The 23,327-nt window shown below is 40.9% G+C and overlaps 2 protein-coding genes across 3 annotated transcripts in view; one reads left to right on the top strand and one right to left on the bottom strand.

The window, feature by feature from the left end:
- tmem30c (transmembrane protein 30C) lies at positions 1 to 5,188 on the top strand. The gene is made up of 7 exons (XM_023276744.3): positions 1 to 558; positions 786 to 902; positions 1,183 to 1,290; positions 2,440 to 2,530; positions 2,616 to 2,762; positions 2,844 to 3,056; positions 3,266 to 5,188. The coding sequence occupies exons 1-7, from the start codon at positions 361 to 363 to the stop codon at positions 3,451 to 3,453; spliced, it is 1,062 nt and encodes a 353-aa protein (XP_023132512.1). The 5' UTR covers positions 1 to 360; the 3' UTR covers positions 3,454 to 5,188.
- The window catches only part of dcbld2 (discoidin, CUB and LCCL domain containing 2), a 26,699-nt gene continuing 8,540 nt past the window's right edge, over positions 5,169 to 23,327 (bottom strand). The window contains exons 4-15 of one of the 2 annotated variants that reach the window (XM_035951205.2): positions 17,636 to 17,687; positions 17,486 to 17,558; positions 14,625 to 14,758; positions 14,422 to 14,462; positions 13,782 to 13,997; positions 11,119 to 11,243; positions 10,456 to 10,603; positions 10,209 to 10,349; positions 10,030 to 10,123; positions 9,477 to 9,526; positions 9,255 to 9,389; positions 5,169 to 7,052 (exon numbers count right to left, since the gene is read on the bottom strand). In XM_035951205.2, the coding sequence (XP_035807098.2) occupies positions 6,634 to 7,052; positions 9,255 to 9,389; positions 9,477 to 9,526; positions 10,030 to 10,123; positions 10,209 to 10,349; positions 10,456 to 10,603; positions 11,119 to 11,243; positions 13,782 to 13,997; positions 14,422 to 14,462; positions 14,625 to 14,758; positions 17,486 to 17,558; positions 17,636 to 17,687 (1,628 nt within the window). In that variant the 3' untranslated portion in view covers positions 5,169 to 6,633. Of the gene's footprint in view, positions 7,053 to 9,254; positions 9,390 to 9,476; positions 9,527 to 10,029; positions 10,124 to 10,202; positions 10,350 to 10,455; positions 10,604 to 11,118; positions 11,244 to 13,781; positions 13,998 to 14,421; positions 14,463 to 14,624; positions 14,759 to 17,485; positions 17,559 to 17,635; positions 17,688 to 23,327 lie in introns of both variants that reach the window. The other variant, XM_023276742.3, reaches the window with a different exon arrangement.

Genomic DNA, 23,327 nt, shown 5'->3' on the forward strand with positions numbered 1-23,327 from the left:
ATAAGAAGACATGAAAACCTCCTCTGTGTCATTTTGATGTGGATGAACAAAGATCTGTGTGTTGTAGGAAGGAAATGGAGAAGAACAAACCGCAATCGGCCAGAAAAGTGGAAGTAACAGAAAGCAGAAAGAGGTAGTGGTTAATAAGTAACAGGCCACAACGGTCTCCCCCCACCCTGCAAAGCCTGCTGGGAAAATCTCTTGGCAAGCAGAGCGGTGCGAGTGTGTGTGTGCTGGGTGATATCGCTGACATTAAAAGAACAGGAAGAGAAGATAGAGCAGCTCCTTCTCGTACGAATTTCTTGAATCTTCCAGCCGTCCACCGACTTCCTCTTCTGTCCCCAGCTGAAGGTCCCTGCCATGGGCAAGGTGAAAGCGAAGTCTGGGCCCTTGGCTCGGAGGCCTGACAACTCAGCCTTCAAGCAGCAGCGGCTCCCTGCCCTGTCTACAATGCTAACAGCTAACACTGTGCTGCCTTTCTTTTACTTTTTGTCTTTGATATCTTTGGTGCTGGGAGTGTGGCTGCTTCTCACTGTGCAAAGCACTCAGGAGTTTAAGGTGAGTAAAAACTCCACTTGCTTTTAAGTACTAATATTGACATCCAGAAATGTTTTACAGTCTGTGTGCTGGACACAAAGAGGAAGAACCCAAAGGCCCTGGTGAGCAATAAAACAGGGAGTGACAGAGAGAGGAAAGATCCAAGGTTGTGTTTGGAAGAAGCTAATGAGGAACAGTTTATTGTCGATAGATTGTGCTGTTAAATTCACTCTCTCTCGTCTTTTCAGATGGACTACACAGATGCCGGAACCTGCGACAAGTGCTTTGAAAAGCGTAAAAATGCGAGCAACGCAGCGCAGCCCTGCAGCTGTAAGGTGGTGTTTGAACTTAAAAAAAATTTTAAGGTAACAACCCCTTAAATTTGATGACATACTGTGACAGAATAACCTGAACTTGAGGGCCACTCACAAGCTTTTTCTACAGGCCTAAGTGACACATGGTTATGTGGCTGAAAGCTCTCAAACAACTCGGAAGTGGACCTTGAATTAAGAGTAATTTGTCAAGATCAACATTTGCTCTCACACCAGTGCTTTTATTTCTTCTTCCGGCCTCTGAAGCTAAAAGTCAGACAAGCCGTTGTGTTTCCGCACCGAGCCGATGATGTGCATTATGCTTCTTTTTCAGGGAGATGTCTTCTTCTACTACGGCCTCCGAAACTTTCATCAGAACCTCCGCAGATACATGATCTCCAGAGATGATGGGCAGATGGTCGGCAGGAAGAACAGGTTAAAGGTATTTCCACAGTATTGCGTGCAATTTCATCAGATTATCACCTAGAAGACACGTGATTAGTTTTATGCAGACGTAACATGGTGCAACAAATACAGGTTCTGTCACCATGCAGAGTTAGTTTGAATAGTCTACTAACCCCCACAGGCTGGTAGGCACTAGCCATAATGAGGGCATCACTTCATCTGCCTCTTCTTACCCTGATGCCCCCATCACTCTGGAACAGGGTAAATCTGGACTCATCAGACCACATGACCTTCTTCCATTGCTCCAGAGTCCAATCTTTATGCTACCTAACAAACTGAAGCCTTTTTTTCAGATAAGCTTCGCTGATCAGTGGTGTTCTTAGAGCTACAGCTGTTTAGTCTCAATCCCTTGAGTTTCCTTCACATTGTACGTGTGGAAATGTTCTTCCTTTCACTATTAAACAGCCCTGAGTTCTACTGTTGATCTCCTATGATCATCTAAGAGTTTGTTCCTGGAAGATGATGGTTCTCCACTATCCTTCAGGTCTTAATGATGCTTTGGACGGTTCTCAACCTGATTTTAGTCATTTCATCTCCTTAGTTGTTTTCTTTGCTTGATGCAGGTCAATAATTTGACCCTTCTGAGACAGATGAACATCCTTTCCATGACCCAGGATATGTCTTCCAACATGGTTGTTTAAGAAATGAGAAGCTCCTCACTGCATCAGCTAGGCAGTGTATATGACACACCCTTGATAAGACAGATAGATAGATAGATAGATAGATAGATAGATAGATAGATAGATAGATAGATAGATAGATAGATAGATAGATAGATAGATAGATAGATAGATAGATAGATAGATAGATAGATAGATAGATAGATAGATACTTTATTAATCCCGAGGGAAATTCAAGAAATAATACCAATAGATTACAAGCAGCACTTTCATATTGTTGGTTGAGGTGAAGCCAACTTTAAAGACTTGCTATATTGCTGGGTCATTTTAATACATGCCCATATTTGTCTGTCGTTTTTTTTTTTTTTTTGATCACTGCAAATAAACAGATAAGTTTAATAGAATGTAGGTATAAAACGGCATGAAACTAATACACTGGTACATTACTAAGGAGTTTCTATTTCACTAAAGTACAGTACCTGCTTAAATCTGGATTTCTTCCCTAGACCCCCAGTTCATATTGCAATCCATTCATTAAAGGCCAGAATGGACTCCCTATTGCTCCCTGCGGTGCCGCGGCCAACAGTATCTTCAACGGTAAACATCACACACATCATCAGTCCCCACATCCTTCCTCCATCCTTCCTCTCACTGGACTCCTAACCCACATGTGTCCTTCTAGATTCCTTCATTCTGTACTATCATGGCTCCAGTGCTTCTCTAGCTAGGGTTCCTCTGTTACGACAAGGCCTCACGTGGTACACCGACAAAAACATCAAGTTTCGCAACCCAAGCACGGGCAACATGACACTGGCTCAGGTGTTTGAAGGTAAATCAGGATCTAACCTCTAGTTGTTGTTTAACTTGTGTCAGAAGATGTTCAGCTACATTTCTGATGCTTCTTCCACAGGAACAACAAAACCTCCGTACTGGCAGAAGCCCGTTTATGAACGGGACCTCCTCGACCCGAACAACAACGGCTTCATCAACGACGACCTGATCGTGTGGATGAGGGAGGCGGCCTTCCCCAACTTCAAGAAGCTCTACGGGGTTTTACACCGAGCCAACACTCCCTTCACTCACGGGCTTCCAGCAGGGAACTACAGCATCGACATCTCCTACAGTATCCTTTGACGGGTGTTAGAGATGCCTTCCTGTGGGAACTTCGGGGGCGGGTGACACACAAGTTACTGGTGTCTTATTGTTCTTTGTCTTATCTGCTGTTGAACAGAAGCGTGTGGACAGGGACTATTTTAAGACTTCATGCTGACTATTTTCCACTGAGCTTCTCCTTTCTGATCACCTATTTGGAGCCTTGACCTGCCCTCTCAGACTTTCCTGTGCAGTACTTCCATGGCAGAAAGGAAGTGGTGCTGGCCACGCTGAGCTGGTTCGGAGGTCAGAACCACTTCCTGCCCGTCGCTTACCTCGTCACCAGCGGCCTGATCCTGCTGCTCGCCGTCGTCCTCACTGTGGTCTGGTGGAAGTTTGGAAAGGACGGGAGGAACATGGAGGAATGAAGGGTAAGATAAGGGTGCTTCGGGATGCAGAGCAGTGACATAATGGGGAAAAAAAAACATCTCCAAAGCAGATGAAAAGTGCTAATCGTCATGCTGCTTAGGAGCTGTTTTAAAGAGACAACAAATCCTAAATGACAAGAACGCTGGGGAATGGTTAAAGAAAGAATGTTAATTTGGTACAATTTCACAACAGCATGTGCAGGAAAACTGATGCAGAACAGAGTCTGACATCTGGAAAATTACTTTCCTGATCAGCTAAATCATCTACATATGTGACGGCTTTTTGTTGTGATGATGTTGCTCTGAACAAGCACTTGTGAAAGCTGGATGTGTGTAACGCAGAGGTGAAGCTTTCTTTACTTGATTTTCATTTTTTTAATACACACCATTTGGTTCATGCACTGTTGATATTTATTGATATGATTTTAATACTGTATTTATTGTAATTATTGACTAAAGTCCAGTCGCAGCGGTGTTGAGACTGCATTTGATGTTTCAATAGATGCAAAATGGAAGAACTACACTTAGATATGTGCTACATTAGATCCACAAATCTCTCTAATGTTTTTCCTTCGGTTTTTAATTTCCCTCTGCACCAAGAATGCCTCCTAATGTCAGCGCTATACATGCTTAATATTATGATCCTTTTGCAAAACTGAACTACGGATGTACAGTTTCCACTAATTTTTTGGGTGGAAAAAAAGAAATGCTAAAAAAAATGTTTCTTTAAGAACATTCAGAAAAAATCAACCAAAATCTAGTGGAATTTGCTGGATTTTGGTTGATTTTTTTTCCCAATGTTCTGAAAGAAAATATTAGAAGTTTTACTGATATATATGTGGAATCACTTTAGATATTTTAGAATTTTTTAGGGGAAAATTTTTATTAATTTTTTGAAAATATTTACTGTTTTTATTTTTTACATTTTTATTTCTTCCCAAATTTGGGATTTTTTTTTTTAAAAATAAAACTTTTAATTTTTGGAATTTTCTTCCTGAAGATTTTGCAAATTTTTGGATTTTTTTCAGACGAGGGAACAATATTTTTTGGTGCATGTAAATGAGGACAACAGGAGGGTTAAATTACAGCAGAGGTTGATGAAAATATTAGTTTTGCAGGAATATTTGTCACAAACCAAAGTAAAATGCAACTTTCTTTCACTGGTGAGTTGTTAAGAGAACACCGGCAATATTGCAGTTTGTCCTGATGGATACATGAATATAAAATCTAATGGTAATCTGCCCATTAGGCAACTTGCACGGCTCAAAGTCAAACACCATGTTTACAATGGAAACAATGATGAAGCTATTTAAATCTTTTTTTTTCCCCTTTAATGTAACTATCTCCACTGATAGTCAAGTAAAAAGCTTAACTTTCTAATCATAACCTACTCAATTTGCAGTGTATGTTTTTCCCTTTGTACATGCCGGCTACGTGCACAGGTTGAAACTTGCAGGTAGACTTGCAACTACTGATTACTTTCATGACATCCTCATGTCTTGTTTTGCCCCCAAACCAAAGATTCTCAGTTTACTGTCAAAGACAAGTAAAGAAACCAGAAAATATTCAAATTCAAGAAGTTGGAATCAGAGAATGATAGTTTTGTCTGTCTTTTTTTTTCAAAGTAATCAATTAATCAATCGTTGCAGCTCTACTTCTAGAAATAAACCATTTGTAAATATGTTTGTATGACAGATGATGACTGTAATAAACCATTTTATCTTTTAAAAACTCTTTATTTCTCTATATACAATCAGTGAGAGCCACATAAACACAACCCCTCTGTGACCACAAAGCACCACAACTCTGGTTACTGAGCATTAATTGAAGCTTGACAGTGGCACAGCTGTTCAGACAACACCTTCCCTTTAGGTGAGGTCGCCGTTCTGTAAAAGGTATAAAGCAGCTTGTTTTGTACGTTACTCCTCCATCTGCATCTCCCGACCGCCGAGCGTTTGGTCGGATCAGTACCACAGGTTGGACAGGAGAGGAATGCAGTCTACTGGTGCTACAGACGACGTTCTACTACACCCTGAAGCCACGTCATACACAGTCCAAACAACACACACACACACACACACACAAGGCCGAAATATGGAAACGACTTCCAGACACCGATGCACATAGATACAAGGAGGGAACCCAGATCAAACACCCACATCAACACCAGACAATCACTACAAAAATCAACACACAAACTATGAAACGATCACAGCTGTAACATATTTACTACCTCTTCTCGCAGTACCTTTAGTTTGAAGGACACATCATCTAACTTAAGACTTCTTTTTATGGTTATTTGGCAAAACTTGGCACAATTGTGAAAGTCAGATCTGATGTGAATCAACAGAAAAGGCAACATTTGGTCTCCAATACTATAAAAAAAAAAGGGAATTTCACTGGATCGATTCTCACCATGAGCCTCTTCAAGTTGAAATGTCTGACAGGATTTATCAAAAACGACTTTATCGTTCACAACAGCGCAAAGCTCTGTTCTTTGACCTGCTGTCAGTGAGGGCAGTGGGGTATTTATCACTAAAAAAATCTCTCATCAGCAGGATGTGAAATAAAAATAAATATCAGTAAATCATTTGAGTTTAAACAGGATTGCAGTAATGGAATTTGCTAAAACTATCCACAATTTCAAGTCATGCGTTTAAACGAAGTAAGACAATAACGTACCGTGGAAACGAGTTTCTCTTAGATCTCAGATGTAGAGTACTTAATGCAACATGCAGTTAATTCAGTAAGAAAACCCTTAGATTTGATGAATCGTCAGGTACATTACAGCTGAACCTTCTTTAGTATTTAACTGAATGGAAATCACAGTTTTCACAGGATGAAAGACCTACTAAGAATCACAGAACAGGGACAGAGTCTTTATCAAATAGTAGTCAGCTTTCTCCTTCCCGCTCATCCGTCTCCGAACTCTCGCGCCGGGCACAAACACATTCATCTTTGTGGTTTCAGTGATAGGACTGTAATGGCACTACACCAGCAGTTTGTGGCCATGCAGAAATGTTCAGGCGATACAGACATCTCCAGATGAATCTAAAGCTAAGGTAGTGTTCATTCAAGACTCAAGCCGAGGCTCACAGGTTCACACCTCCTCCTCATACAACCCTCTGTCTTTGTCCGTTGGGTTGTTCTGGGCAACGAGGGGCAGATCATCCCGACTCTTCAGCTCTGTCCTGCTGGCTTTTGAGTGCTACTCTGAGGCACCTGGTAGGTCAGATCCTCGGTGGGCGTCACCTGTCCAGTGGCGTTTTTAGGCGTATCGTACGCCAACCTCCCCGACTGGCCGCTGTCTGTCCGTGTGAGCATCGAGGAAGGCCCGGCACCCATGAAACTGCACACTGTAGAGGGCTGGTTCAAAGCAGAGCCCCCTGATAGGTGGCAACCCATGTCGACCACGATGGGCGTAGCGTATTCAGATCCTGAAGCTGGCAGCGGTTCTGCGTAGGCGTGGTAAACGTCTGGGGAGATGGGAGCGTCGTACAGGTCTGGATCTGAGTATCCAGGGTCAGGTCCCTCATCTGGTTTAAAGGTGGACCGCGCACCGAGTGTAGTTACACCGCTCACCAGTGGTTGGGCATATTCTAGGAAAGAAGCAGGTGGTAGATGATCATTAATAAAGGGTGTCTTACAGTTAATAGGTTAACTGATGTCTTTATGCTTGGTAGCATGCCCAACAAATCTCCAAAAATCCAGTTTCTAGGATGCTCAGCAATAACAGAAGCTGCATTCGACTGTAAGAGCTTCATCACAAGTTGCTCGTCTCAAAACTTGTCTGTTTTGATTCATTCTCATTGCATCAGTTGGCTCAATATATAATTGAGGGGCTTTTGAAGTCCATGGGATATATCTTGCATACATTTTTAGTAAAAGCTAATGTTTTTTATGTCCATTATGATCATGTCTTTACAAATTCCATCATTATTTATTATCGAAACAATGTTATTAATAAAAATGACTGGATATCACTAAAATGTCAACTAAATAACCGTCTGAATTTAATACTAACCACCTTCTAATGAGCTAGACAACAATAAAATGAGCTGATTCAGAAATAGTTTGGATTTTGTTCTTTTTATTGAGATAATCAGGACAGATAATTCTTTTTTGGCAATATATCACATTTTATATGGAAAATAACAAATTAAATCCCTTTCCACTAAGTTCCCCATTATAAAAACACCTCTCCAGGAAGTGTGTTAATTCCAGATCACATGACCTGCTCCACATGATGTCATTTCCTCCTGAAGAAAAGACTGGCCAGACTCCAAGGCTTTCTGACTTATTTAATAGAAAGTAGTCAACAGGTTTACTACAGTATCTGTAGAAATAACTTTACATTTAATTCAATTTTACTCAGTTGTATATATAATATTTAGAAGAATCTTTCTCTAAAACGCCATGTGGTGTTTGGTTATAGGCGGCCATGTTGATTTTAGGCCTGAAAACAGCTAAAACGTCAACTATGATACAAAAAGTCCTACAATTATATATTGACCTAGTTGCATTTAGCAGCTGTTCTTCAGTCAAAAGGTCCTAAAAACAACCACCGTATGTGACCTGCTCAGGACCAAACAGCAGGTAAGCACGGCTCCTTACTAGCTAGTGAACATAATGATGAATTTAAAGACCTCTACCAACCAGGAGTTGTAGAATATTTGTCAGAAAGACTGATCTAAATTAATGTAATGCTATGAAGTGGTGATATGTCATTGCTGCTGCCTCCAAATGGCCAAATAGAAAAAATCTCTCCACATTAAAAGCTTGTGTGGTTCAGTCATTTTTCTTAATGCCAACATTTCTTACAGAAAAAGAAAACCTAATCAACAATTAATAGTTTCTACAAAATGCCGTTTGATATGATTTCTTATTCTGTCAGAGCTTTACCATAGCCCAAAGACTGCTTAAAACATCTTAACTTAAAAACTTAAAACTGTGGTTTGTTTAGAGTAAGTATTCTGCAGTGCATCAAATGTGTATTAATCCACAGCTGTAAACAGTTCTTACCTCTGTCTGAGGAACATCAGTGTCCTGCTGTGTAAGGAAATTCCTCAGCCCTTTCCATAACTGTATATGTACAATGTGTTCGCTCCACAGGATAGGGAAGTCTTTAAGCACATTCTTGGTTTTGGCCTTTACATCCGATTTGTTGACTTAAGCGTTCATATTAAATATTGCCAGAAAAACAACTCCAAAATGCAGCATCCAGCAGAAATGTCTTCTATTGTTTATCACTGAGCAATGGCTGCAAACCATAGATGTGATTGGAAGGCTCTGTTACACAGCAAGCAGTTCAAACTGTTCACCACCACCAATAAAGGTAATTTACAAGTACATACAGATTTCTGCTTTCATGTAACCTCCTAATTTGAGATGTATGGAACTTGAACTTGAGTTTTCTTGTAAAATTCAACTCAAAACAAGATAATTTCAAGATTGTTTGACTTAACAAGATATTTAAGATGCATTGTCTTAAAACAAGTCCCTCCATCTGCTGAAATGTCACTTGTTAAGTGAATTTATCTTAAATCAAGTGGGATGAGACATTCTGACTAAATATAAGACAAACAGACTTGGTAAGATTTTGAGTTTTTGCAGCATACTTCTTCCAGCTGATTTAAATCCAAAACTGAACAGAACTTTCTCCCGACCAGCTTAGCTCCAGCATAAGTAACTATGGTGATCCAGCAGATTAAAAGAGAGCCACACTGGAGACCGTGAACATTCTTCCAGACACACTAACCTTGCTTCGTCGTTCACCCCTCTGGTTACCTGACTCCACCCACCTGCAGGTTCAGCATGTAATCGTGGGACAGCCCCTCTCCCCGTCAGCCGGCCAACTTCGCTGCTGCTGTACCGAACCGAATCCTCCGTCTCCACCATCTTGGAAGGGAGCAGCTGCTTCATGCTTTTCCACCAGTCTGCACAGCGACATGCACGGAGTTGGAAGGTAAAACTCACAAAGCACGTCCAGAACGACTGACCTGTGCTGCAGAGCGGTGGCGTACCTGTGCGATCCCAGTGAGGAAGATCATACGTCCCTTCAGAGCTCTTTTTCCTGTGAAGAGAACTAAATACAGTCACAAAGGCGTAAACTAGGGGTGGAATAATACACAGTACAGGCCCTTTCATCACAAGCTGTCTGTCATTCTCACTGCATCAGTTGCATTTAGAAACTAACCCAAGCTGGAACTGGTAATACTTCTTTCACGTATTTGAAAATATATTTTTTATTTATTATATTTATCGCTGAACTCGATTGTTCGCAGCAGTGTTATAGTTACAGCAGACCAATAAGATGGACTTGTGAATGCTGCACTTTTATTTAGTTTATTTAATACTGAGAATTATGCAGCAGTATTTCTGTTACATTTAATTTGATTTACTGAGGTGCTAACAGCTCTTTGGTTTAAGAAAATAAACATGTTTTGGATTCATTATTAGCAGTTTTTTTTCTTCATTTTTCCCCTTAACTGACAGCCGAACCGTACCATACCGTTACACCTCTAGTGTAAACTCAAGTTTTCAAAAGCGCTGTGATTGGAGGAAATGATCGTTTACCTGTTCCTCCAGTGCCAAGCACAAACCACAATCAAGATGAGAGCAGTGAGGACCATGACCAACACAGGAACCAGAACTGCTGCCAGCGCCACATCTAGGAGCAAAAGCACCGCAATAAATACCACAAGTCTCCATTAAGGGTTCATATTTACTCAGATGAAACCCTGACGCACCTTTACCAGTGTGGGGAGGCATGGTGGTGTTTCTGATGTCCGGGGTGTGCGTTGTTTGGCCGAGTCGAGGCGGCCGTTTTGTACCCGCAGGACGTGGAGGGTAATGAGAGGGGGAAAACATCCTGGGCACCAGGTCTGTCCGCCTCGCTGCCAATAGACAGAAAAAGAAAAAAAAATTATTTATCTTCCAGCTTAAAATACTTTTTAATTTTTTTGCCAAAAAACAGACTTGTTTTGGGCGTTTTTTTTGTACCTGAAGGAACTTGGCAGCCAAGCAGCTCCAGCTTGAGCGCAATTCTCTGGTGCCATGAGGTGGGATTTACCCTCACATATCTGGCCTCAACCGGAGGGATGAAGTTATTCCTCACCTCATGCAGGTAGTTGATGTTGCCTTGGAAAACCTGGCAAGAAGTGAGAACAAACACTCTCATTTGTGGCAGAGATTTAAATCCAGCGGCAGGTCAGCAGTAGCAGCTGGGAAGAAATAAAGTTTGCTGGAACAAGTCAGTTTGTGGACAAATGCACTGTAAGCCATAAGCTGATTATTTTCCAACTTGGCCAGCTAATAACTACTTTCCTCCACGCAATAAGCGCCTGTGAGAATCCCAGCAGAGAGCAGCTCGTAGGCAGCAGTTTCCAGCCTAACAACCTGGCCACTAAATCCATATCCATTCATTATTAATGCCCAAGTGTCCTGACTTGTCTACCACAGCACTTAACTCAAACCACTGACTGCTCGCATTTCCTGCCATAAACATCTCTCAGTCGATACCAGTTGCTAAGGAAACAGTCCAACTAAGTGTCCCTGCAGCCTTCTGAAGTGTCATTTTTGTCCATTTGCACTAATTTGGAAGGAAAAACAAACATGACGTAACTGTTGAGCCAGCACGGTTTATTGATTTGGTGACTGAATTACCTTGTCCTGTGTAGAATTTGCTTCCCTGTAGCTGTACCACTGTTTACCATCGCTACTGTACAGGATCCGGTAGGCTGAGACGTAGTACTGGTACTCTCTCAGGGTAGAACCTGTGGTGGTGATACCTGGATGGATGGACAGAAGAAAGTAGAAGATGAAGACTGATGAAGGCTGAAACAAGATTAAGACTGCTTCATATTCACTGTGTGCCATTTTATCTGAGGTTAGATGTGATACTTTTTGAGGAAACGCCGTCTTTTTTTAGGCATTCTTAAGCAGTGCGTTCAAAAAATGAGCATGAGGACAAGAAAATTAGTTGTTTTTATCTGTCTCGTGTCTCTCAGGTCCTTCTATTGTGCTTTACGTTAAATCATAATGTGTCTTTATGGATTCTTGTGATACACATCCTGCTCTGCCATTAAGGCCTTTTGTAAATAAGCTAATGTATTTCCTGGTCAGATAAATGAAAATACTCATGCACAGATCATTAAAACTAGGGATGTCTGATAAAATCCACCCACCGATATTATCAGCCAATATTGGCATAAAATTGGAATATCGGTCAATATCGTTATTGAGTGGTTTTTTGGGGGGGGTTTTTTTTGCCTATCATGAAAACCGATAAAATAATGCCTGGATTTTGCCAGCATTTACTGAGAGGGAGAGAGAGTGTGAACTGTTTGAGACAATTTAAAAAAATGGCATAAATATGTCATTTTTTCCATAACTTAAGTTGAAGTTGTTTTCTTATTTTGCACAGACAGTGTTTCCATCTGAAAGCCTTGTTGCATCTGAGAATGCATCCAGTGGGGCATCACAATAAATTGAGGCATGATGTGTTAATTCCACCACAGGAGATGTGATGTTACCTAAAATTAGGTAAATAGCCCACATATATCGCTATCAGTTTATATCGGAATCGGAAATTGAGAGCTGGACAATATCTGCATATCGGTTATTGGCAAAAAAGCCAATATTGGACGGAGCTATTTAAAACCACTGAGAGGTGAAGTAACAACATTTAACATTTTATTACAATGCTTTGTCTTCACCCTAAGTCAGCTGGGATCAGCGCCGACCCCCAAATGATCCTACTAAGCTGGCTGGATGGATGGATGGCTGGATGGCTGGATGGCTGGATGGCTGGCTGGATGGATGGATTACAACGCCGTGTTCACTTAGGAAACCTCAGATTCTGGTATTCATATGGACGTTTCTTTGACACCCACCTAAACATTTCTCCAGATCAAGCCCACCACAAAAACAAGTCAGGAAGAGCTCGAGGAACACAACAAAGATCCCAAAGCATTGATCCAGTCTCAGAACTCCCCATATTCCAGTCCAATCAAGCATTTATGGGATGGCAAAAGAAAAAAATTATACATAGAAGGCACTGTTCTGCAACCTACAGGACCCAATCTAGCAGCATGAAGGGGACCTAAACAACACGAATGTTGGAGCTTATCAGTGTCCTCAAAAACCCCACAATGGAAATTTCACAGTATTCGTATCCATGACTTGTGTGCTTCTTCTCCCACACAGCAACCACTGCATTTTATGGAGGTGAGAATTGTGCAACTCAACAGCTGCTGGCGAGGCCAAAAAAAGTGATGGTTAGATGCTGTCCAAAACTGGAATTTATTGCTCACTACAGAGTCAGCTACTTACAGAGGACTATCCTGGACTCTGTCTAAAAGTCTGCAGCCATGATAGGAGTTCGTTATCTTCATCAGCTCTAGCATGTTAACGTTTACTAATTAGCAGTAAGCACAAGGTACACGCAAAGTCGACTGGAAGGTTAATAAATCTGCAGGTGTTTGGTAATAAAGTACTGGTTAAATTAAAATTCTGACCTGATGTTGGCGCTACTTGAAAGTGAGTGATCGCAGTTCATTATAAGGAGAACACGGGTATTTATTGATGAATTTCATAGAATAGTTTCACAAAGCATCATCTTTGTTGTGCCACTAGAGAGGAAGTTGGGGAACAGTCGATTATCAGTCTTTAGGTTCCAACCTCTGGAGACCACGAATACAGAAAAAGTCATCATAATCCATGTAGCTGCTGCCATAAATCAGTCTGAATCAAGACAGCTACTGTTCACTAATATGATAAAATGTATGAGAGAACCTTTTGCTGTAAAACCTTACAGTAAATTACTTAAAAATTATTAGTAATTCTTTTTCTCCCGAGTTTGTAAGAAAACGTTGGCGCCGGTGATGCGGCAGCTTTTCAGTCCAGTGTTTTTCAGTTTAGTGTGTTCTTTTCTTGATGCCAAACATTTTTTTTACAATCGTTGGCGATGTTTTATATTCTACTTTTTTTGATTATCTTGGAGGACTTCACTGTGATCATTGTTGTTTCCATTCCTCCTACTGCACACGCTCAGACTGGAGAGACCAGGTCCACCATCTCCTCCACCCTCCTCCTCCAACCCAAACTTCTACCTTCATCCTCTCCAGCTGGCCCCTCCCCTACCAGTTCTGGGACCTCCATCACCTCACTCCTCCTTCTCTGTTGTCTCGGTTGTCTATGTTAAGATGCTGCTGTTACAAATTAATTTCCTATTAAGGATCAACAAAGCATATATCATTATTAGTTGTTGTAGTATTTGGTGATACCAGCGAGTGTTTGTGTTTTTATTTGTCTTTTATATTGTCTACCTGTGATCCTCTTCTCTCTCTTCAGATCCACCTGTAGCCACTGCTGCTGGTCGCTCTGGGATGGCGCCCAGGGTAACCCAGTCTTTTTGAGCCGGGCCCCTGACGGCGACCACACGTTGCGCTGACCGGTGATGACGTTCCACTCCCACACCGACGAAGCGTTGAGCTGAGTGTCTGCAACAACACCAGACTCCAAACCCAGAGTCCCATAGCAGCCTGAAAACACAGAGAGCCCATTAATTTAAATAATTAGAAAACGTTCAAGAGACTGAATGAGATTTAGTAGGCATTAATATAAGTAATATCATGGAATTATGTTTGGATGAAGAATGAGGGACCCCCACTCATAATCCAATCCAGATGTATGCTTGAGCTTTTCTATATTTATCTACATTTTCTACATATCTACAATTTAGGGTCAGGAGCTTAACAGTAATCAAGTTTGAACTCTGAGCATGGAAACTGGGAGGGAATGTACTCCAGGTTTTTGCTGCAGACTTATAAAACATTACAGACAATGCAAGGTTTATACTCAATTAAAAGTGCGGATGCATGCCATAATGATTACATGTACAGGACTTGCCCTGGGAGAAAGCGGAACCGCTATTAATGAGGCTCTGTGGGAAAGAAAAAAACTCACCGTTGGTCCTGAAGGTGAAGAGGCTGTTTGACAAAGTTCCTCTGAAGAGAAAAATGCAAGATGAGGAAACCAAAAATGTAGCATCACCTATGTACACATTTTTCTTTGTTGTTTTTTTAAAGAAATCCCTGAAAAATCTTTAAAGCTGCAGGAGTCAACAGCATAAATATAAGGACGGGTTTATGTGGCATAGCATCTCTCACCCAGTGGAAGTGACATTGTTAGCCAGTGTGCCCTCGTAGTGAGGGATGCCTTTGCTGCTGACCACACTGATCCTCCCTCCCACAGCGTTGGACACCACACCTGCATGGACGGCTGCCACACACAGAGGGGAGGACTGCAGAAGCAAAGACAAGACAGATCAGATAAAGGTTCTGGTTAACCGTCTCAGGAACCACAGCGGATGAACTGTGAAGATAACGGACTCACAGGCAGAGCGCTGTCTGAAACACATTTTTCGCATGAGACGAAACAACAACTGTGTGATACTCTTGTAAAGAAAATATAAAGAGGATGGAAAGATCACAGAACGTTCAGAGACGGTTATCTCCCTGGAACATATTTGTATGTACACTAACCACTTTTTCCAACTAACTGCAGAGAACATAAACTGTCTCCTGCAGTGGAAATAACATCCTATTATGTCTACTCTTATTGTGAAGGCTCACTGGCACATGCAGATATAAAATATTATGTTTTTCAGATGCAGAGAAGTCACCACGCAAAATAAAAGTACTGCATCAACTTAAAGGTAAAGCATGCCACATATATATATTTTAATGTAACATTTTAAAACTGTTTTAGCCTGTCAGTGTCCATTTGGGTGATATTTTATGTTAAAGTCGTTATCAGTCAACACTATCATCACTATGCATCCATTGTGGGTGTTGTTGTAGAGCAGTAATGAGGATTGTTATATGATCATATTGGGTTTTGGGAGATTATCTGAGCTGTGCTGATAAACTGGCTGAGATTTTATTATTGCAGATAAATCAGTAAGGGTGTATATGTCATATGACAGGTGACTAGACAATAAAGATGTTTGAAGTAATGTAAATGCATGTAATGTAATGAAGTAAATTCTGCGTTAAAAAATCTTAAGGAAAGATTTATCAAAATCCTTCTTATTCTATTTTTATTTGTATTAGCAGGCTACATATTTTTAATCAAATTAACATCGCAAACAATAAATCCACGTATTTCAGAAAAACAACCAATTTCTTCATGCATTTATGAAGTTAAAGAGTGATAGAAAGTGTAGAAAACAATGTCTTAATGCAGAAATGTGAACTGTTTATATGCTGAAATTTGAAGCTGAGAGTCAGACCGAGAAACACGGTCATGAAGTAAAATAATTCCGATGACAGTTTCTCCACCAGAGTGCTGAAGAGTTGATGCAAAATGTCTCATTCAGTTTATTTTCTGGTTCAGTTCTTTAAAAAATAATCTACCGATGAAATGTATATTAACCAGTGATGCTTTCCAAATTGATTTCCCAGAAAATATACCATACTGCCCCGGGGACGAGTGCTTTTAAGGTTAAAATATTTGGCACATGAAGTTTTGTGGAGGGAATCAGACCTGGAGCTATGTTCCTGTGGTTCAGCAGATTATAAAAATACCTCCTGGCAACGTTTTGTGGTGTAAAAAGGCCAACAGGTTTGCTGGTACTTTACTCGTATAAATTCTGTCTATTTGCAAGTAGGTGAGCAGGAAGAAGCAGTTCTGCTTGGCAGCGTGATCACTTAACCTTCGGACTGAGGCAGATAAAGGCGGATGAGTCACACTGATGTCACGTCTCTGTACAGAGGATACTGAGTGGCACTGATGGGAATGACTCACTGTCGGCTGCATTCCTGTCCAAACCTGCTGCCACATCACTGACGAGCTGAAAAAACCCGATTCCACTCAGGCCACGAGCTCCCTCCGATGAGCAGCTGGTCGAGTGAGGAGGGATTTTATTACTGGAAAAGACCCACGATGGAATTCACAGCCTGACAGGATTGTGGGAAAACCCAGCGAGTGACAAGCGCTCGTATGCATGCATTCACACTCACACACACACGCACAGCAGTCAAACGCTGCCACAAGCAATCAACACTTACCCTGTGATGCTTAAACTTCCCAAAAACACACACCACATCCGAAAGAGAGCCATACCAAACCACTAACACAAACACCACGAGCTGCTGCAGACCACAGCGCCCTGCCTCCAACAGGGGAAACCACACCAACACTCACACACATACGTGATAAGTGGGCTGTGGAAATATGAAAAACGGCACAGTGTATGAATTAAAGGAGATAAAGCCAGCTGCAGGGCTGAGATCTGGGTGGGGCAATGGATCTCTGTGTGATAGAGGGCAAAGTATGCTTTAACAAACGCCATTACGTTCCAGTTTAGTGTCTCTCAGAAAGCCAAACCATGAATGAATTGTGTTCATGCAAACAAACAAAACAAAAAAAATCCAGGCATGCATGCACCAAGCTCTCTCCAACTTCTCAATCACACTGAGTCACTCTCCAGATTTTTGCCTCTCTGAAAACACACTTGACACGCAGCTCCGCTCAGCACCCTCTTGCAGCTGGACTGGATTACCGAGTTATTATTTTCAGCCAAACTATTATCTCACCTCCCTTTCACCCGCTGACCCTGCCCCTCCTCTGTTCCTGTGGGGCGCCTCGCTCCTCGAAGCACACCCCGACACTCCTCCCTGTCCTCCCATCAGCCAGCAAACACCGCTCCCTCCCCCAGCGAGAGAAAAAAATAAGCTCCGAACATGAGGTCATCAGCCAGAGACTCGGCGCCCATGACCTCACGCACAGCGGGGGTGCCGTGAGGTCATCAGACTAGGACGTGCATACAGCAGAGAGAGGGGCCCGTTTGCACAGGAAATATAGACATACAGACAAAAATGAATAAATCAGGGCCTTGAAAGCATGAGTAAGCTGATGATGTGGTGCTTCGTTGTGTGAGACCACCTGGCACCGTGACTCACCTGGAAACGTGATGCAGAAGACAAAGAGGAACACCTACATGCATACCTCTACTCTGTGGACTCACCTCTCTATAGCCGTTAGGTACAGTTCCAGAAATCTCCTCTGTAGATGTCAAGCAGCCCGCTGGACAGTATTTACTAACAGGAAACACACAATGAGTATTTGGCAGTTTGATCAGTCCTCAGATATCAACACACAGCAGAGCGTTATTTACCTGAACTCTGCCTGGGGGAAATCACTTCCTTTGTCCAGACAGGTGATTAGATCTGCAAACACAAACAGGCTGTGTCACAACTGGTTTCTCTGCACCGTCCTGTTAAACTATCAGCCCCGTTTTCTTTCCGTTTCTGCCCCTTTTAAGTCAACAACTGCCAGCTTTTCTTTTACTTAATTCGTCTATGCAGTTATCTGCTATTGTAAGTAATGAAGGAACTGTTCAGAGGGAAGTAATTCTCCCAACTAGGGACTGCAATTATTTCTAAGGCTAATTAATTATTTTCACTCTCACTATTACTTCTTTGACTGTTAAAAACCCCCTCTAGTAAAGTTTGTTTTTTTTACTTTGCTAACATGTCAGTATCGTGTTTTTAATAAACTACGAGACATCAGCAGTGAAATAAAAACTCAAAAGCAGTTATGAAGGATTCAAGCAAATGCAGTGCTGTTTCTTATGTGGAAATGTGCTAGGCATACAATAGTAGAGAATGGTAAAGTACAAATGCTTATTATTAATTGTACTTAACCCTCCTGTTGTCTTAATTTATGGGCACCAAAAAATATTGTTTCCTTGTCTGAAAAAAATCCCAAAAATCAGCAAAAAATTTCCCCATATTTCTGAAAATTTGCAAAACCTTCAGGAAGAAAATTCCAATAATTCCTTAAAAATTTCCCTTAAAAGTTTTATTTTTTAAAAATCCCCCCAATTTGGCAAGAAAATTCTTATGAATATTTTTTAAAAATGAGTAAAAATCTTCAAAAAAAAATCCAGGAAGAGGAAGTGTAGATAAGGAGGGGGAGTGGCCTGTTCGAGTCTCTCTGGGACCATGTGGCCATCTCAGGTAAGGCTGTGGTGGAAGGTAGTGGCTGTGTCTTTGTCTTTTGTTTGTTGGTTTTCTTGTTAGGCAGCATTAGCAATGAGCAGTTAGCAATTTGTACTTGCATCCTAGATGAAGTCTGCTTGTATAGTCTCTGTCTGTGGTGAGCTTGGCTGCAGTAATGATGTATCTTAGCAACTGGCATTAGCATGTAGCACTAGCAAGTTTGGCTGGCTTGTATAGTTTCTTTGTCAGTGATGTGGTGACAGTCAGTTGCTTTGGACATGGTTGTAGTCTTGCAGCTAGCATTAGCATTTAGAGGGGTTTGGAGGGGTTATAAGTATAGTTTCCTTGCCTTTATGTTTTTTTGAGCAGTTGGCACTAGGTATTCAGCATCTTGCACTAGCTAACTGGTAGCATCAGCACTAGTCACTACCTGGAGCATCTCCTAAACGGGCCTGGGTCAGCTGAATGTGGCAGTGCTGTTTGGATTGTGTAGGAGCAGTGTGAACTGGCACTAGGGGGGGTGAATCTGGGACACCAGAGTTCATCCTAGCCTCCTAGAGGTCAATTTTGACCCACAGGACGACACGAGGGTTAAACACAGTCCTTGCAATGTCAATGTATTTGGTCCATTTAATCGAGTTTGAAGCATTTCTACGAAGAAAATCGAGTTCTACAAAGTTTTGAGCTACAATATGCTTCTTTTCTACTACATTTCAGAGGAAAATACTATATTTTTACAGTTATCTACCAAATTTTGTCAGCCTGAGCTGCTTTATTGCCCCAAATTGTCTACACAGTGACAAAATACAACTTGAAATGAGGTTTTTTACCTCATTAATCTACGTCCATATGGTGTCTTTATACACTAAAAGAAACGTCATGAGCAAAATAAGTTGTGAAAACCATGGCTGAGCACTTGTCCCTTGAAACTGCAGTGTATCGGTGGAAGCCACAAAAACATGGATTCAGATTTACAGGATTTCATATGAAACAAACTTGCAGGTCGAGTCTTTTTGTATCATTGTTAAAATCTGTTCAGACAGTTTAAACATGAATGTCTTAACTACCCCAATATTACAACTTTTAATGTACAGAAGCTTAATCCTAATAATTCTAGTCATGTATATGAGATTTTTTTTAATTTGCACCAAAGCAGTGGATTGGCAGAAAAACCAACTCCTAGATTCTACTGTTAGCATGACTACAAATATTTTAAGTGTTTGTTTTCTTCAAGCAACAGTCACTCAGTTGATTATCATCTGGGCAAAGAAGACAAGTAAACCGAGCACAAGTTCACATCTGACAGGCAAGAATTGGCCAGTTTTTGTTTGTTTTTTTACTGACGTTTTACATCGACTCTGAACACATCAAAGTTCAACCACACAAAAATGTGTGTGTGGGTGTGTGTTGGGTGTTAACAAGGGAGCTTTAGTGACCACTTCTGTCCAACAGGATGATGTGGGCTGCTGGGAATTTGATGTAAACCTTGTGGTGATGGTCAGTCTCCGTGAGTCTCGACCACATTGTCAAGAAAAACAAAGAAAAAACCCTCTATCTGGTAAACCAGCCGGTGATTCAAGCTGACAAACACCCCCCACCGCTGCAGGTCACCATGGTTACTGATTTACTTAGCTGTGCAAACGGTCCACCCACGCTCATCTGCATGACAAGCAAACACTCGCATCAGCTGATTAGTGGAAAAAGTGGCCGGGTGCACCGGCGACCTCGTTTGCGTTCAGGTGTGATTCATTAGAGCCGAGATGACCACAGAGCCTGAATTATTACTCTGCTGAACACACGTCACCGACTTCCCTCTTCTTGTGGCTCCAATTATCTGTTGATCTAAAGTTCCTGCAAATATTCCACATGATGAGGCATATTTTCAGAAGCCACGCTCACGCAGTGCTAAGCAACAGCATTCTTATTAAAGAGAGAATCTGACAGTTTAAGGCAGGGGTGTCAAACATGCGGCCCGCGGGCCAAAACTGGCTCGTCATAGGGTCCATTGCAGCCGGAGGGACGACTTTGTAAAGAGTAAAAATTCCAGAGAAGACATTAACTGCAGATTGTAAATTTGTAAAACTATAAATTTAAAATAATTTCTAGACCATGACAAGTTTTTGGATCATAAAGTAAAATACTAGATTGTTCATTGTTCTTTTGTCATTTTGTCTCATTTTTGTAATATTTTGTCTTGTTTTTGTTGTTTTTTGTCTGACTTTTGTCATTTGTCTCGTGTTTGTCGTTTTGTTTCTCGTTTTTGTCATTTTGTGTTTCCTTCTTGTTTGCTTGTGTTTTTTGTCTTATTTTTGGTATTTTCTGTTTTACGTTATTCATTGTTTTTTGTCTCATTTGTGTTGTTTGTTGCTTTGTGTATCGTTTTTGTAATATTTTGTCTTGTTTTTGTTGTTCTGTGTTTTTTTGTCTGACTTTTGTCATCTTGTGTGTCATTTTTGTAATATTTTTTAAGTTCTAATGTGTAAATGATAAACTGAGGCATAATGTTGTTGAAAGTGAATTTATTTTTCTTGAGAAATTCCAGGTTGTTCATGATGTTTTGTAAAAACATAATTCCTTAAATGTGAACATTTTTGCACTAAAACAAAGGAAAAATTTGGAGTTGTTGTTATTTATAGGTTATTATGCTGTGGTTTTACTGGTCCGGCCCAGTGGAGATTACATTAGGCTGAATGTGGAACCTGAACTAAAATGAGTTTGACACCCCTGGTTTGAGGCATCAAAGTCTGCCTTTAGAAGCTCATGGACAACCACATACAAATGCGACTGGTAGTATTACATGTATTCAAACAATTACTAAGGCATCATAAACCATTTCAAGTGATTTACACTGATGCATTTAGATTTTTTTTGTATTGTTTGCAGGAAAAAATGATCATTTTGTCAGTTTGAAACTTAACTTAATTGGTGCCACATTCTATTAAGTTCCGCTAGATGATGTTCTGTGGCTGCAAAGCATGCAAATTAATGCTAAAGCTAATCACTTCTTAATAACCTATTGAACTAATCAATCAGTTTATTAATGCCTGTGATCAGTAAGGACAAAAAAAAGCCAAAATCCTCAGGTGTCGCTTCTCAAATGACAGATTTTTCTCTGGTTTACATCTTTGGTTGGATAAAAACATGCATCACCTTTCATTCTAGGAAACTGTGCGGACTATTTATTCCCATTTTATGGATTTACTGACCTGCCAACCTATAAGAGATAAAACATAATTAGTTGCAGCTCTAAATGTAAGCAAGATGTTTCATTAAAGACCCCCTCCAGTGGAAATCAAACTGTTAACACGACCATATGGTGCTTTTTTATGATGCCGGAAGACACATTGTGAGCAAAGTAAGCAGTAAATGCCACGGCTGAGCAATGACCATCTCAAAAACAGACAGATTTCCAGGATTTCACACATAACAAAGCCCAGAAACCAATCCTGTCAACTTGCAAAGTGACGCTTTTCCAGAATCAGTTCCCAGTACAAACTATATGGCTGAATAACTCCTACATTACAACTTCTATGTGTAGTGTACAGTAGTTTTGCAGTGTTTGAGCTGAGTTGTAGGTGAGCTGGTGTGCTCGAGCGACCGCCAGAAGTGAGGAGTGCATTAAGAGAGAGGTTTGGACAGTGTGTACAGTTACATCTAAGTCTTTTTGAGGCAGAAAGGAATTATTTTCATAGGAAAAACTTATAAATATGCAACTGTCCTTTTGATTTTAGAGTGTTGGTGCACCAAATTAAAAAAAAAAAAGATAGGACATACAAGAAGACACAAAGCAGTTTATGTATGAATAGCCTAAACCTTTTCGCTTATCACAGGTAGGACAAATAGATATCCAGTCCCTCCAGGAATTCGTGATGTTACGATTGCAACCTTGCAATTTAGTCCAATCACCGCAACTTTTTTGCAATTTTGTCCCGCTTCCCGTGAGTTGCACCAATCATAGCAGTCAAATGTAATGCACGTATGTCACCGAATTCACTTCCTTGTTTATGTAGTGAAGATGCAGACATGTCCCATTCTAATGTCTCTCATTTACCAACAGAAATTACTGCTGTAGACCATGAAAAACAATCCCGATGTTCTTCACCAAAGCGGAGGTAAACTGTTTTGTATCCGTGCAATATTGTGGTGGAATACAGACAAAAATCATCGACTGACAAACACTTTTCTACTGCCAAACATATTAGGAGAACGGCTAAAAATAGCAGACCACAGACCAGACAGATCACTGTGATGGAAGCTGTTGCATCCAGATCTATTGGAGCTCTGAAAGAATGAAGGTAAGTTAGATTCATTAATGCACGTGACGAGCCATGAGCGTGTGTGTGTGAACACACGTGTGTGCCAGGAACTGAAATTAACTTTTTAAGCCACTGACAGATATGTCCAAATATGATTCATTCAATAGTAAATGATCATTTAGTGCCTTAAATCTACCAACCACTTCATGTTAAACCAGTGTCTGGCTGCTGCTAGTTGTGCCAGCTGGTGGAGATGGGTTGGAGCGGTAAAGAATTAGTTTAGGAAGAAATATTGTCAATTAAAATGTTGAAACATGTTCTAAAAGCTGAAAAAATGCAACCTTTTAGCAATTGTCACCGTCTCAACAAATAGGCTTAAAACATCGCAACTTACATCGCAATTTTTTTAGAAAAGCTGCCGCGAATTCAGGCATTTTAGGATGCAATAATCTGGAAAAATGCCCACAAAATCTTGGAGGGACTGGAATCTATCACTATGGCCTCAGTGATGAACTTGTTTAATTCTACACTTTTTTGACTGATGCCACCAAAAACTGAACCCTGTAAACTTCTTAAGGGTAAATGTAAAGGCAAAGTTTTTGTGTTGGGC

The sequence above is a fragment of the Amphiprion ocellaris genome, chromosome 11 (assembly GCF_022539595.1).
Source record: "Amphiprion ocellaris isolate individual 3 ecotype Okinawa chromosome 11, ASM2253959v1, whole genome shotgun sequence".
NCBI lineage: Eukaryota > Metazoa > Chordata > Actinopteri > Pomacentridae > Amphiprion > Amphiprion ocellaris.

What these genes read in the sequence shown, in the direction of transcription:
- tmem30c (XM_023276744.3), top strand. Translation starts at nt 361, where the DNA reads ATGGGCAAGGTGAAAGCGAAGTCTGGGCCCTTGGCTCGGAGGCCTGAC. An exon ending in AAAGCACTCAGGAGTTTAAG is followed by an intron (nt 559 to 785) that starts GTGAGTAAAAAC and finishes TCGTCTTTTCAG; the next exon opens with ATGGACTACACAGATGCCGG. An exon ending in ACTGGCTCAGGTGTTTGAAG is followed by an intron (nt 2,763 to 2,843) that starts GTAAATCAGGAT and finishes CTTCTTCCACAG; the next exon opens with GAACAACAAAACCTCCGTAC.